Source organism: Culex quinquefasciatus, chromosome 3 (genome assembly GCF_015732765.1).
Source record: "Culex quinquefasciatus strain JHB chromosome 3, VPISU_Cqui_1.0_pri_paternal, whole genome shotgun sequence".
NCBI lineage: Eukaryota > Metazoa > Arthropoda > Insecta > Diptera > Culicidae > Culex > Culex quinquefasciatus.
The window spans coordinates 188,619,622-188,635,587 of NC_051863.1; the positions used below are offsets into that span (position 1 = coordinate 188,619,622).

At 34.9% G+C, this 15,966-nt stretch overlaps 1 protein-coding gene across 1 annotated transcript in view; it reads right to left on the minus strand.

Annotated features, from left to right (window-relative positions):
- LOC6046848 (snake venom 5'-nucleotidase) overlaps nucleotides 1-15,966 on the minus strand; it is a 70,082-nt gene that overhangs the window by 11,321 nt on the left and 42,795 nt on the right. Inside the window, exon 2 of the mRNA XM_038262584.1 lies at nucleotides 881-1,069. Within this exon, the coding sequence (XP_038118512.1) occupies nucleotides 881-1,009 (129 nt within the window). The 5' untranslated portion in view covers nucleotides 1,010-1,069. The remainder of the gene's footprint in view (nucleotides 1-880; nucleotides 1,070-15,966) is intronic.

A 15,966-nucleotide genomic window follows, 5' to 3' on the forward strand; every position in this document is an offset into this window, starting at 1 on the left:
ATAGAGTTTTTGTGAAAAATATGGTAAGTAAAAATCGGCATTTTTTCCTGTGTACCTTTTTTTCTGAATAGTCCTCAACAATACCTACAACTTTGCCGAAGACACCAAATTAATCAGAAAATTTAATCAAAAGTGACTGTAACAGCTGTTTAAATATTTACGTACAATTTCTTTATGGACAACTGCCAAAAAAAAAACAAAAAATAAATCAAATCCATTTCCGGTTTTGGTAGAGAGTTGCTCTGGTTTCACGCATTTTTTTTAACTGTTGCTCATGAGTCATTCTTGTGGTTTTGAGCCTGCTGCTTGGACATGGCATTGTGGACATTGTATAACGTTCATATTTGCATTTTAAATCAAATGGAACACTTTAAATATTATTTAATTTGGGACTACATGGCGAGAAATTGGCGTTAATTTTTTTAGAGTTTTAGTAAATATTTTTTAATATTTATAATTTTTTGTTTCATTATTTTCATGAATTTATCTACATTTTGCTTGAAAGTTTTAAGATTTTGCTTATAATTTGAAATTTTAGCTGACTTTATTAAATTTTTGAAATATTTCAAAATAACAGGGCTAGTAGTTTAGTTTTTCAAGAATTGATAATTAAAATCTGAAAAATAATATATATATATATTTAATATTGAAAAATGTCGTCGCTTGTGGGATGACGCCATAAAAACCTGAAACCTATACCCTGAAACTGTAATATTGGTACATTGACTCGTTTGCAACAGAAATTTCAAGAATTTAAAGGATTTTTAGAATATAAACATCGAGCAAAACATAAGTGGGTGGGTGAGCGCTACTACGACAGGTTTGTTGGGTTGTGGTGGGTGAGGGTGTGGGTTGACTGAGTGAGCGTGGAGTGAAACACCTGTTTGAGCCATCCGACGACGTTCTTAAGCCCCTGGGACACCTCGGACGTTTCGATGCTGGCGGAACCACTGTCCACGAGGTCGCCCCACCGGGACCGCAGGGCCGCCTGGGACGCAAAGCCGGCCATCCGTTCGGTACTTCACCTTTGTTTTTCTTTATGATTTTTTTTTTCGGTCCCGATGAGAAGCTGGATGAAAGTAATGAGAAAATGAGAGAGATTTTTTTTCTAATGGCAAGCTGCGTGTGGGAGTCGGTTTTGCCCCACGTGTCCCCCCTGGCACCCGCAGCAGAAGCAAACTTTAACACAATACATCGATCAAACTTAAGCGAAAAGTTGAAATTAATTATAATAAGCTTTCTCTCTTGTTCGAAGAGCGTCGTCGAGGACGGTGACGATATTGGTGGTGGAGGCGATGGTTTTGGCAGGTTGATTACGATATAAAGGAGCTTTAGCTGCTCGTCGGAGCACGTGTAGGATAAGGTTGAAAGAAAAGTTTCTTTTTTTTTGCTTCTGGGAAATCGTATAACGTTAACTCAATTGGGCTTGGGAAACTCAAGCAGCAGCAGCGGGAGCAGTTTGTTGAACTTGGTCGTCGTCGTCTGTGAACTTTGTAGAATTGGATGAGACTCTGGTGTGTGCGTCGAGCAAGTTTGAAAAAAGATAAGTGTTTTAAAGATAATTGAACACCATCCGTATTGAATTAGATGGATAGCTGACCTTTGTGAGATTTTCATCATTTTTCAAAAAGACCTAATGTTACCTAATTTTTTTTTGAAATATTACCCTAGTCGACACCATGCACTTTGCCCTTAACCTCTAATCACGCATCACTTGTCACTGGAAGCTAAAACTCATTACGAATCTCCCCATTCATAATCCCGGTCTCTGCCCGGTGATAAGACGGGTTTGCAGTTTTCAATTTCACATGAATTCTATTCTGTTGATAGTGAGCAAAGTCAAAACCACATCACCACAGCAGCTGAGCCGTGTAACCATCGCGTGTTAATTGGAACCCCCTCGTGAGTTGTGAAATCGATAAGAATTTACGAGCTGGCAGGGTAGCAATTTGCTAAATATCACGTACCTACAATAACATTTTTTTATAAATCCACCACCCATTTGTCTGTGACTTTACGTGTGCACCAAAATTAGTCATTATCAAGAGCAGGAGGGGAATTCCTCACAAAACTTGGCCTGAAAACCAGTTTCGCGTCGTTCACAAGCCGTTTCGCGACCTTGCCAAGCGAACACAATTCAGCAGCTCGTTCGTCATTCGTCAACTTTTTAATAGCCCCGTGATGGTACAGGATGGACTTTTATGGATGGCCAACTGCCCAAGAGTCGACAATTTAAGACATAAACTCACAAGAAGACGTAACAGTTTCCGGAAAGGGGTAACTTCTGAGGTTCGACCTACTTTTTCTAGGCCACATGAAGCAAAAGAGACTGGGCGATTCTTCCTGTTTTTTTTTTTTCGTGTTGTATCTCAGCACGAAAAGGGTTCAGGAAAACACTTATCCAGTGCAACATCTCCGAAGAGCGTTTATTCTCTTTGACCTCCCATATTTTTCGCCTTGATGGTTTTGGCCAAGAGTTGCATCAAAGAGCAGTGACTGTGTGCCAACTTGGGACGGTGCCCTGACCTTAACCCATTTTCGGAGAATTTGGGTCAGTTGCGGTTTGCTAAATAAAGTGTAATCACTTATCACTTTAACTTTTTTTAACCAATTTTTTTTTGTTAAAGATAACAATTGTAAACAAAACAAACCAATTTGATGTAATTTTAATTTTATTTTTGCAATTCCGTCGTGAAACTACTTACTTTTCCTGTCATTCTTGATCGACGAAATAGCCTACTTTTCTGTACCAAAAATAACAGAATCGAATAACAACACTTTTCAAAATAAATGCTGAAAAGTTCTACTTTTCAGCACTGAAATGGGTGCTGAAAAGTTGAACTTTTCCGCACTTGTTTCGAAAAGTAAAACTTTTCAACATTTTTTTGATTTAAACGATTTATTGACAAAATACATGAAAATTTGACATAAAATTTCACTCAATTTGTGTTTATTGGAATTGCAAAAAATGTTGTATGGAACTCGTTGCAAAACTTGATTTTTTCAGCACTCTTCGTATTTATCCAACTCGGTGAACCTCGTTGAATAAATGTACGACTCGTGCTGAAAAAATCCTCTTTTTGCAACTTGTTGCATAAACTACTATTTTCATTTGGATGAATCTTTTTGATAAGCTTCTCTATCACCAAAGAAGGAATTTTGCGTTTTGGCTTGTTCACACATGTCTCTATGCAATTTTGGCAGCTGTCTATGTACAAAAATGTAATGTATTTTTTTGAAGTTATGCTCTGATTGATTTGGTGTTTTTAGCAAGGTTGCAGATATTGATGAAGACAATTAAAAAAAAGTGTCACTGGAAAAAAAATATTATTCAGAATTAAAAATTCCCGAAAACTAAAAATTTTTAGAGATGATTAGAGCTACTCAGAAAAAAATGGTTTCAAACACGTAGTGCTTATTTAACTTTTTCTCTTAATACAATTCCTATTGACCAAATCCAGCATTTCGATTTGCTTATTTTTTTAGTTTTAGTGGAATAAAAACCAGGCTTTATGTTTTGGTTTTTTTTTACGGACAAATTTGTTTACAAAATACAAAAAAAAAAACTCCTCAAAACTGTTCTCTGTTATAAAATTAAATTAAATCAATTAATATTATAAACTGTGTAATGCTTTCTAAAGTTGAATTGAAAAAACAACCTTTTCGAGTGGCCAATCAAATCTTATTATCGAATTCCCCACTTTTTCCGACTTTTCTAGAAACTCGAATAATTGAAAAATGACTAAATACAATGATTTTGTTAGAAGATCAAAGAGCATTGCAAATCTTAAAAATTACCCAACTTAAAATTCTATTCTTAATTGAATTACCTTTTAAAAATTAAAAAATCTTTAAACGTGATTTTAATTATAATTCTTTCCAAAAAAATCGAATTATACCGGAACTTTTGTTAATATGTATTTTAATCTAGTTTAATTTTACTTTATGCAACATTTTTGGAGAGACAACTTCTTAAAACATGTTTGAATATGAACATTTCTAGGATTAATTGATTTTTTCAATATTTTTTCATATTTTCATAAATGATGGTTAAGTTTTACCGATAATTTAAAATCATGCTCGACACTTACTCAAAAAAAAGGGATCAATAATTTGAAAAAAAAAATCAAATGGCTTTATAAATTTAGCTGAACATTAAAAAAGTCACTTAAAAAAATCTCTAAATTTATTTTTCCTAAAAGAGCAACCAGCTAAATCTAAACTGAGATATATGTACCCTTCCTTCAAGGGCTTATGAATTGAATTCTAAAAAAACACTAATAAAATTGATCAACTAGGGGAACAGCATCTGATTACAGCGTGCCTCTAATGTTGGTCGGTCAGAACTTTGACATTCAATTAAAGCTAATTAAAAGCGTTTTCAACTGAAATCGAGTGATAAATAGCTCAATGAGATGTGAGCAAGCAAGTTTCTATCAAAAGTTTTGCAAAATTAGTTGTTTAAATAGTGAAAATCAGCAAATTGGATGGAATTATGAGCTGGTGCTTAACCTGCCAAACATAAGAGAATTTCCCCTACCAGGGATAGAATAATCGCAAAAAAATCATTTTCTCTTGCGAACTTTTGTCACTCGCGAAAGAGCGAGAAAGCGAAACACGCAAAAAAATCGCTCTCAAACTTCTCGAGAAAAATCTATCAGTTATTTTTTTTGTGAATTCATCAAAAGATTGTCCTTTGATAAGGCTACCAACTATTGCTGAGCAAAAATCCGTACACAAATCCGTAGCCGGTTTAATCCCATGGTACACATAACAATAACTGTTCAATAATTATTTAGATGAATTTTGAATTTTGGACATAAAAATATTGAACTGAGTGGTATCCACAGCTTAAAAAGTTTACTTTGAAGGTTATGTATGACTTGCACTTTTAAGAAACTTTTTTTTAAAATTATTCGTAACTTTGAGAACTAAATCTTTATCTTTTTTTATAACTGTCAAACGTTTTAAACGTTCACGAATTGTCAAGTTTGCTTTTACAAAAATCACAAATTCCAGACTTTTCCCGTTTTTTGCAGACTTTTCCCAAATCAATTCGTTGAAGAAGAAATGGAAACTTTCAGTCCAGAAAAACGAAAAGGAAGATATAAGCGTTTGACGGATGACGCAGTAATCCAGGGCCTTCGGCCCGGGTTTTTTGGAATGACACCCCAGTACCTTCGACAAAGACGTAAGTCTACGTCAAAATTTTTGAGCGTTACAAAATGTTTCGTTTAGGTACTTGAATGTTACGGTCTTGTTAGGGAGAGGATCTGCTACGCAACTATTCCTTTTACAAGCATTTGAAAAAAAAAATATTTCCTAAAGGTATTCTAATCAGTCGAGAATGCATTGGACCATGCCCATTTTTCTATTTTCAGCTTAGTTCTCTTTTCTTTCAGCGCTCTTTTGGGTCTGCTTAGTGCTCCCAATTGTGATGAAATTCTAAGCAAACACTCACAAAAAGTAGCATTTATAGAGAAAGTTTCCAAGCATCACTGGCTCACTCCAACAGGCGCTGCTGGTGGTGTTGGTGGCCACCCTTTGTTCTTTATTTGCCTTCGCTACTCGCTCGGTTTTCTTCAGGCTTCGATTGGAATGGGTCGTCAAAAGTCAAACGTCAAAAGACTTGGCGCGTTTGTTTTTTTTATGGCGCTTGCTATTTATTTACATGTTTCGGGATTATTTTTCAAGTAAGTGCTTTGAAAAAGTTAGCGCAAGTGAAAAGATATTGATGGCGACTTTCGTTAAGCATTTAAGCTTTCATCTTGCGTGTGGATGTGTGTGCCAACAAAATGATGAGACATGGTCTCGCAAAAAAAAGAAATTATGATCAAACGTGCATTAAATTTGATCTTTTTGGCCAGTAACTGGCATACATTTGCGTGCTTACTCGAGGTGGTGCAGTTGCTGGTAAGTTTATAGCTTAAATAGTATTTTTGGAGCTTTAATCGAGCATCAAACTTTCCATATGACGAAGATAGGTGTTTGATTGGAAAGGGTATATTTCCCCTAATTTAGAATCTAGTCACAACCAATTTCAGTACCGACCAAGATTTCATCAAAAACGGAGCTATGAAATTTCAAAAACTATCTGTATTTTTCTTAACAAAACATAATTTTTAATCGGAGTAGTTGTCACTAAACACTACGTGTTATTTTTTTGTATGCTATTGTACAATATTTCTATATACAATTTATTTTTAAACTTCCAAATTAACTCACTTGCCTTCGATAGCTGCCTCAATGTATTTTCGTTAAATTATGCAACAAAGCAGTTTCTGTTCGGAATGCACGTCTGTTTGCACGCGAGTAGTGGCGCTCTGTAAATCGAGGAACTGCACCTGCACCCGAAACCTTGACTCCAACCGAAACCACGTGGTCACCAACACTTTGACTCATCCAACACAGTCTACACTTTTTTGTTGTCAAAAATCTTTTGATATTTTTGTCAATTTTAAATGATTCAAAGTTCGAAGCCTACTGTGCTCAAAGATGACTAGTTTGCTCCAAATTTTATCACAATTTAAACTTGAGCTGGACAATTTTAGATTATTGATTAAACACTGCCGTTTGCCTTCTTCGTTTCGCACTAATCTGTCGTCGTCTACTTTGTTTGCGGAAGTTCTGTGCGTGTTTTGTTTACAACGCGTTCCCTTTTTCTTATCTTCTTTCTTCTAAACGAACGAGGCCAAAACAATGCAACATTGTATTCAATTTAAATTCACACATCTGGCCGACTCCGCGGCGAGGCATCCAATTAAGGAATTTGCCTAAATTATCTCTTTCTCTCTCTCAAAAGAGCACTTTGTTGTTTTCACTCTATTGTTCCAGAGCACGTGCTCCTTCCTTAAGGTATTCAAACTTCCCGCAGGGAAAGTGTAACCTGGTCACAATCAACGCGCGACGTTTGTGTTCAAAGACCGTGTCCTGCCTTGACCGCGGTTCGCGCGATACTCACTTCGGCAAGCTCAGCCTCACAACTCGTTCGCTCGCCAACTTTGTTTTATTTGTGTGCTCTTTGCTCCCTTGTGAGCAACTTCCCCCCACGGTTTGGTGAGTCAGACGATTAGACGAGGGGGAGCGGTATGCAGACTGGGAGGTCAAAGTGATGACGATTTTTGTTTTGACCGTCATGTGCTGTTCGCTCCTTCTTGTGCTATAGAGTCGTTCAGCATGCTCGAGCTCCTTCTAGTAAAGTGTTGTGGGGCTCTCGTTCTCTTGTGTGAGGAGCAAAACTCGCGGTGACGCACAAAAAGACCACCCCGCATAGTCATGAACTATATAACTACTTTATGACAAATAGTTACTCAACTATTTATCAAATGGTCTCTACTATTCATTAAATTGTAACCCAACTATATATGTACGATATATCAAACCATTAATTCCATTCCCAAAATAGTTTTGGTCGATTTTACTATATGAGAAATTAGTTGTTAGGCAGAAAACTATATGAGATTTTCATACATATGTAAATATTTTTATAAACTTGGATTTTACGTCAAATAGTCATTGCCCAAAAAATTGACTATTCCCTATATAGTTTCTGAAAAACTACTTTACCGACACTACTTTGCCGACACTTTAAAAAAGACCGCAAAAATGAACCCTACAATTGTTGTGATAACTACTTCGGATATAATCAAATTTGATTTTTAAGTTCTATCGATAGTTGGTGAATGTTTACCGCCATTATATGTGATGTTATTTACGTTGCTGCCGAACTGCTGCCGCCTTATCCGATTGATCTATATCTGTTGGTGGTTTTTCAGTGGTTTTGGTGACATGTTGTGTTAGAAGGAGCAAGCTCGGGGGCAAGTATTTTCGATAAGTCCAAGTAGTCCAAACAATTGACTCATTTTATAGTGAACAGTAATAGTCCACCATGTAGTACACATATTTTTGGTGTATGGTAAGAACAGCATGCCTACTTTTTCTGGAATAGTGAAAGTCAATTTCATGAGCCCTCGTAACATTTTTCTTCTTTGGGGAGTTTTCTGATAATCTGAGGAGAAGTGGGGTGCTGAAGGTTCTCTATCATCCAGAGGAATCGACTGTGATCAATTTACTTGATAAAAGTTGAAATTTTTGTACCAATCGTTTAACATATAGTTGGATTATATAACAAACTGTAATTGTACTCCATACTGTTGAAATATTGTTTGAACTATTTGGACTTATAGAAATTTTTAATTCAAAATAGTATGGTGTATAGTAATTTTACTTCATGTAAGTTGACAAATTATTTGGATTATACAAACTTATCGAAAAAATGTGGCCGCCATCAATTGTGTTCTACTATAGCATTTATAGTAGGTTTTTAGTTCTTACAGGTTCTGACTATAAAAATCTAAAATCTGTGGAATTTTGCTATATTGTTCTCAATAAAGTTGATAAATTGTTTGAACTATTTGGACTTGTACATTTTTTCGTTGAGTCACGTTGTCTAAACAATCCGAACTGTTTAGTGTAAGGTTATTGTACCCCAAATAGTTCAAAAATAGTTAGAATCATTAGATTTACTTCAATAAAAACGTCATCATTTGACGATCAGTTTCTTTATGGTTTTGTATAGTGCCGTAACTATATGATAATGGTTAAGTATGTGGTAACTACATCTCTTTTAGTAGTAATATAGTTTGGACTATTCCCCCGATGGTTTTTGATTATGCGGGACGCGCTCTTTAATTCTCTCGAAAGAGCGTTTTTTGAACTCAGAGAGTGAACGGTATTGTTTCGATCGGTGAGTTGTAAGCGGTGATATCAATTGTTATGTGAATTTTACATAATATGTAGTAATTTTCTTCAAATTTTTATGCCATTCTCTGAGACTTTGGACCAGAGGTGCCAGGTTGCCAGATAAATCTGGCATTGCCAGATTTTTTGAGTGACAATGTGTAAAAAAAATCTTTTTCTTCCACACTTTTTTGAATTGATGTATGTTGTTTATTTTGTGATGCTATAATGTACACAGCAAAAAATCACATGCACATCACATCAGCTTCGCCAAAATAAACACTTAATATTACACACTGCATGTACAATTTTTGCAAACACAAAAAAAAAGTTGCAACCGACGGGATTCAAACCCAGCACCAACAGCAAGGACTGGCGCCTTAGCCCACTCGGTCATCAGACCGATGAAAAGCGGCAAGGATAAACGCATATATGAGCTTGACATTTTGGTCAAGTAGGTTTACCATACTGATAGGCTACATGTTTCAGTGTGTAAAATCACATAAAATTGCATAAAGTAATGCAATATTTATTTTACACGCAGCTTGAGTACTACTTTTTTAGCTGTGTATAAAAAGTGAAAATACACCGTTTTTCATATGTTGATTTGGATGAAACTTTGTGTGCAATTTTTCTATGATCAAAGAAGTAATTTTGCATCGTTACTTCGTACAAACAAGTTTCCATACAATTTTGACAAGCATCCATACTATTCCACAGACTATTAAAATATACAAAAATCTGTATTTTCAGAACGGATTTTCTGATTGGTGCCTTGGGCAAAGCAGTAGTTATTGCCTAGATTTTTTCTGAAAAAAATAGTACACTTTAAAAAAACTACCTTTTTGCTCACAAATTTATTTGCCATTGCTAATTTTATTTCAAGTGTTTGTCCCCTTACCTTTTTCTAAAATTCTCCAAAAATACAGGTATTTTTAATGAAATAGGGCACTATCAAATGAATAAAACAAACATGAAATTCAAAGAAAAAAAAAAACATTTCCAACAATTCATTGGTATTTTGCAATTTTTGGAAGTAGCATAACTGAGCAGTTTTCTACAAAGAAGTCATTTTGCATAATTAGTTTGTCCATATAATTTTCCATTCAAATTTGGCAGCTGTCCATACAAAAATGGTGTATGAAGATTCAAAAATCGGTATCTTTTGAAGGATTGTTTTGATCAATTTGGTGTCTTCGGCAAAGTTGTAGATATGGATAAGGACTAATTTAAATTTTTGTCACTAAAACTTGATTTGCAAAAAAACACTATTTTTGATTTTTTTTTAATTTTTTAATATGTTTTAGGGGACATAAAATGTCAACTTTTCAGAAATTTGCAGGTTATGATAAATAACTTTGACCGAGTTATGACTTTTTGAATTATTACAGATTTTTTCAAAAAATCGAAATATTGATCACACACATTCATGAAATTTTTCGATCTTTTCAAAAAAATATTTTCAAAATTTTTAAACCAAGACTAACATTTTAAAAGCGTGTGATATTGAATGTTTGGCCCTTTTAAAATGTTAGGCTTGATTTAAAAATTTTGAAAATATTTTTTTTGATATGATCGAAAAATTTCACGATTGTTTCATAATTTAACATTGTAAATCGGACCATTAGTTGCTGAGATATAGAATTTAGTAAATAATGGGTTGTTTGGGTGAGACTTAGAAAACATCAATTTTCATGTTTTTAAACCTTTGCATGGCAATATCTCAGCAACTAAGGGTCGTTTCAACAAAGTTCAATAAAGCAAAATAAAGAGAATTTTCTCAGCTTTTCAAAAATATTTTTTTTCAAACGGTGTTTGCACTAATAAAAAAAAGAAAAAGTGCAACTATTTTTAAAAAAATACCTAAAAATGGCTTTAACACTGGAACGCCCAACGCATGTCCAACTTACACGGACGACCAAGCCTCCCAAAAAAGTTGGAACGGTAACTTCAACACGCCCGTTCTCGGGCATAACTCAACCAATCGGGACGATTCTTGTTCCCAGTGATTTGTAAGAATGTCTAGATGATCCTAAAATTTTGCAGAACTTGATTTGAACAAATCTGTAATTTCTGCGACCGAAAACATCGTTCCAACTTTTTTTAAACGACTGCCTCCGCGGAAATTTCGGCGAATTTTTTTTACACGCGAAAAAAAAAATGGAACGATGTTTTTGATCGCAAAAATTACAGATTTGATCAAATTAAGTTCTGAAAAGGTCTAGAATCATCTAGACATCCTAACAAATCACTGGAAAGAAGAATCATCTTGATTGGTTAACTTGAAAACGGTGAACTTTATCAAAATTTCACTGAAATACTTTTTAATTGCAAATTTGATTTTACATCTACAAATGAAGTTGAAAAAATCAATATTGATTCAAACATTCATAACTCGGTCAAAGATTTTTTGCACATCAACCTCAGAATTTGATATGTCCGAAAATAAGTGTTTTTAGGCCTTTTCAAATATTGAGGCGGATTTGAAAATTTTTAACATTATTTTTATTCTCAGGATCGGAATGTTTCACAATAGTTTCAGTTTATAATATTGAAAACCGGACGCATATTTGCTGAGTTATCGACTCCATCCCATAGCTGAAAAGATGACAAGTACACACACACAGAGTCACACAAATAAAAGAAAAACAAAAATTAAATTTTCAAAAAGTTTGCTTCATAGAAAATAAATTGGTCACTATCAATCGCATCGGTTACTCCGTTGAAAGTTTTTTTTTGTTTTTTTTTTTTTTTGAGAAACAATGAGTATTTTTTTGGTATTTTTCAATGTACTCCAAATAGCCTTCATTTTTAACTAACGATATCAACTGACGACATTTCTGAACAAAAAACTATCCCAAAACTTATTTTCTTTTTTTAAAAATCATGGATTTTTTCCTTAAAAAAGTTTTTAAACTGTATTTAAATATAATCATGCATTTTTGTTTAGACAGTTTGCTTTAATTAAAGTTTAACTTTAAGGGATATGAATTTGATAGAGTTGGCTTGTTGAAACCGAGTGTTTTTATAAGAGCTTACATAGAAAAGTGGCGTGTATTGTTTAAAATTATGTCTCGAATTCAGATAATTCATACCATTTATAACATCAAGTAGAAGAGGCTCTATTTTTTCTATAACAAAATTAATCAAGGGCCTAAAAGTTTCCCATTAAATCAACCAACAACTGATGTCATGGCTTGAGTCCATCGATAAACAGTTATTCTCATTGTAGCAAGTAATCATGGCTTTCCGATGCCAACAACTCCAAACAACATAAACATTTGTGTTTCGAAAACTTTCCGGACCTCACGAGACCGCCGGCGCGCGCTTGTTGCCCTCGTTAGCAAATCAACACCGGAATCGGCTCTAATCTGCCCTTCCGAATCCAGGTCAGACGCATAACTTTTGGCGTTAGCCCCAACCCCTGTTTGTAGGCCATAAAAGCACACGAAAGACGCCAACGTCGCCGCCCTGTCTGGTGTGGGCCGTTTTCCACAAATAGGCAACCGGCGACAGGCGAGCTTTTTCTTTGGAACCAAAAAGCGTAACTTATTTGTTTGAGGGTTATTTGTGAATGAAAACGCGAAAAGTTTGTGCCCCGCAGGAGAGAGCGCGAGACTGATGTTTTGCGGTGTGACCTTGATTTGATTTTGGCGTTGAGCCGAAAAGTAGGCACAAAGTAAGGCTTCCCGCCCGGAGGTATGCAACCAAACACACATGTGAACCGTCGGTGGCAAAGTGAACGAGTCCTTTGAAATGAAAAGTTCCGGGAAAATCTCATAAAGTTGAAAACGGAAAGACGGTGTTGGTCGTCTTTTTTCGAAAATTTGTCGAGTCAGTGCGCTTGAATCATGGTGACATAATAACATGTGTGACACACACGCGGCAAAATTTACACCAGGTCCAATTTAGCTTAGTTGGGGTAGTTTGCCAAGTATAAAATGAGGAATTCTCCACCAAAATCGGAAATGGATTTTTTTTGTTTAAATTGGTTAAAACTTTTTTAGAGCCTTCCCCATGACCAAAAAAGTCATTTTGTGTCATTGGTTCACCTATACAAGGCTCCATACAATTTCGGCAGCTGTCCATACTAAAATGGTACGTAAATAATCGAAAATCTGTATTATTTGAAAGAATTTTCTGATCAAAAAATTTACACGACAAAACAGTTTTTGCTAATTTTTATTAACTTTTTTACACAAAAATTAAATTTCTGAAGAGACATAAATTTAATTTTTTGATTTTTTTTTATATATTGCAGGGGCCAAAAGCCGCTACTTTTGAGCCATAAAAAAACATGAAAAAATCAGCCTAGTTATGATTTTTTTAAACATGTTGTTTTTTTGGAAATATAGAAATTTTACTCGAAAATTTTGTTGACTTCAGTTGTAAATGTAAAATCAAGTTTTGCAATCGAAAAGTTCGTAACTGATTTTTTGATAAAGTGCACCGTTTTAAAGATAAAGCAACTTATAGTTTTATTTTGACTTAAAAATTACAGCTTCTCGTTTTTTTTTAAGTAGTGTTCAAGCGATTAAAGAGAAGAAACAAAAAGCTTTAAGTTTTTAAGTCTCATCCAAACTGCTTTTTATTAGCGAAAATTTAAGTTTTTAAGTCTCATCCAAACTGTTTTTAATTGTTCAGTACCGGTGTCTCAGATACTATTAATCCTATTTTCAATATAAAAAACTGAAACACTTGTGAAAGTTTTTTTTTTTAAATTTTGGAATTAAAAATAACATTTTGAAAAGGTCAATTATTTAATATTACGCCCTTTTGAAATGTTAGAGGTGTTTACAACTCGACATTTTTAAAGTTGATGTCAGTAAAAGCCTCAGTTTCATCAAGGTATGATAGATTTGGGCTTCCTGGACACGCTCCAATCAACAGAATTGAATTTTAGTGAATTCTCTACATGTACATAAAATTGTTGATTTTGGTATAAAACCTATGGAATCATGTTAAACAACCATGCGTTCCCTCATATAAGCAACCATGCGCACCCCCTCATTTTTGCTACCCTCATAGATAAACGTGGGTGCGCATGATTGCTTATATAATTCCAGAGAATTTGCTACCAAATTTATATTTTTATTAATTGGCAGGGAATCCGCTATAATTTAATTCTGTCAATTGGAGAGTGTCTAGGGAGCCCAAATCTATCATACCTTGACGAAACTGAGGCGTTTACTGACTGTTTTAAAAATATTTCTTTTTAAAACATGATCTCTGGATATTAACAATATTTTTTTGTTTCTTTTTCATAGGAAATCTTTTAACATTCATTGTCCTTAACCTGCTGATATGCCTTTGTTTTTTTTAACGATTTATTGAATGTTGCTGAATTATCGTCAGTTGTTAAAATGAAGGGTACAATTTTTAGTTCTTTTTGTCCAAATTCAATTTAATTCCCTAAATTTTGATGTGTTTTTGCCTTCCTCACTGAGGTAAGGCTATAATCCTGCTCTAAAAATGAACTTCGTATAAAAACGTCGTAGACCCACCTTCATGTATACATATCGACTCAGAATCGAAAACTGAACAAATGTCTGTGTGTATGTGTGTGTGTATGTATGTATGTGACCAACAAACTAGCTCATGTTTCTCGGCACTGGCTGAACCGATTTGACCCGAACTTGTTGCATTCGACTTGATTTAGGGTCCCATAGATCGAGTTTTATACAGATTGAAGTTTCGATAAGTAGTTCAAAAGTTATGTATAAAAATGTGTTTTCACATATATTTGGATCTCACTTAACTGTATGTAAACTATGTCCGGGTCCATCATCCGACCCATCGTTGGTTAGGTTATCAAAAGACCTTTCCAACGAGTCCAAAACATTGAAGATCTGGCAACCCTGTCTCGAGATATGGCCCCTTAAGTGATATTGATGTACTTTTTTGAAGCCGGATCTCACTTAAATGTATGTAAACTATGTCCGGATCCGCCATCCGACCTATTGTTGGTTAGGTTATCAAAAGACCTTTCCAACGAGTCCAAAACATTGAAGATCTGGCAACCCTGTCTGGAGATATGGCCCCTTAAGTGATATTGATGTACTTTTTTGAAGCCGGATCTCACTTAAATGTATGTAAACTATTTCCGGATCCATCATCCGACCTATTGTTGGTTAGGTTATCAAAAGACCTTTCCAACGAGTCCAAAACATTGCAGATCTGGCAACCCTGTCTCGAGATATGGCCCCTTAAGTGATATTGATGTACTTTTTTGAAGCCGGATCTCACTTAAATGTATGTAAACTATGTCCGGATCCACCATCCGACCTATTGTTGGTTAGGTTATCAAAAGACCTTTCCAACGAGTCCAAAACATTGAAGATCTGGCAACCCTGTCTGGAGATATGGCCCCTTAAGTGATATTGATGTACTTTTTTGAAGCCGGATCTCACTTAAATGTATGTAAACTATGTCCGGATCCACCATCCGACCCATTGTTGGTTAGGTTATCAAAAGACCTTTCCAACAAGTGCAAAACATTGAAGATCTGACAACCCTGTCTCGAGATATGGCCACTTATGTGATATCGATGTACTTTTTGGAAGCCGGATCTAAAAATAGATGAAACTGTTGTGAGGAAGGCTCCAACCACATATGTGGATTAAGTTAGTTTTTTTTATTAATTTTATCAGTTAAACTTCTTGATTGACCATGCCTTTTACGGCTTAAAAGTGTCGTTTTTTGTCTTCTTGAACATAACAATTGCCGTTCAAGAGCCGACACCTAGTGTTGAGTAGCAGAACAGAGCGAAGAATGTTGATTGAAATTTCCGCCATTTGAGGTTATGTATGCGAATTCTGTTTTGTTAAATTCCAGCGTTCAAAAAAACTTTTGAGCAAAAATTCGAGCTGATACTTTGTTAACTTTTGATGCTCTATCATTTTAAACAATTTTTTTTTCAGAGTTATTTTTTTTTCAAAATCTTTTTTATAGCGTTAATTTATAGAGGGCAACAAGTTTACACTCTTACTCCTTGAATATTTTCTCAAAAGTTGTTCTGCGAGCTGTAAATTCAATTTTAAGTTTGCATTCCTAGGGGAACAGCATCTAATTCCAGCGTGCCTCTAATGTTGGCAGGTCAGAACTTTGACATGCAATTAAAGCTAAATAAAAGCGTTTTCAACTGAAATCGAGTGATAAATAGCTCAATAAGAAGTGAGCAAGCAAGTTTCCACCAAAAGTTTTGCAAAATTAGTTGTTTAAATAGTG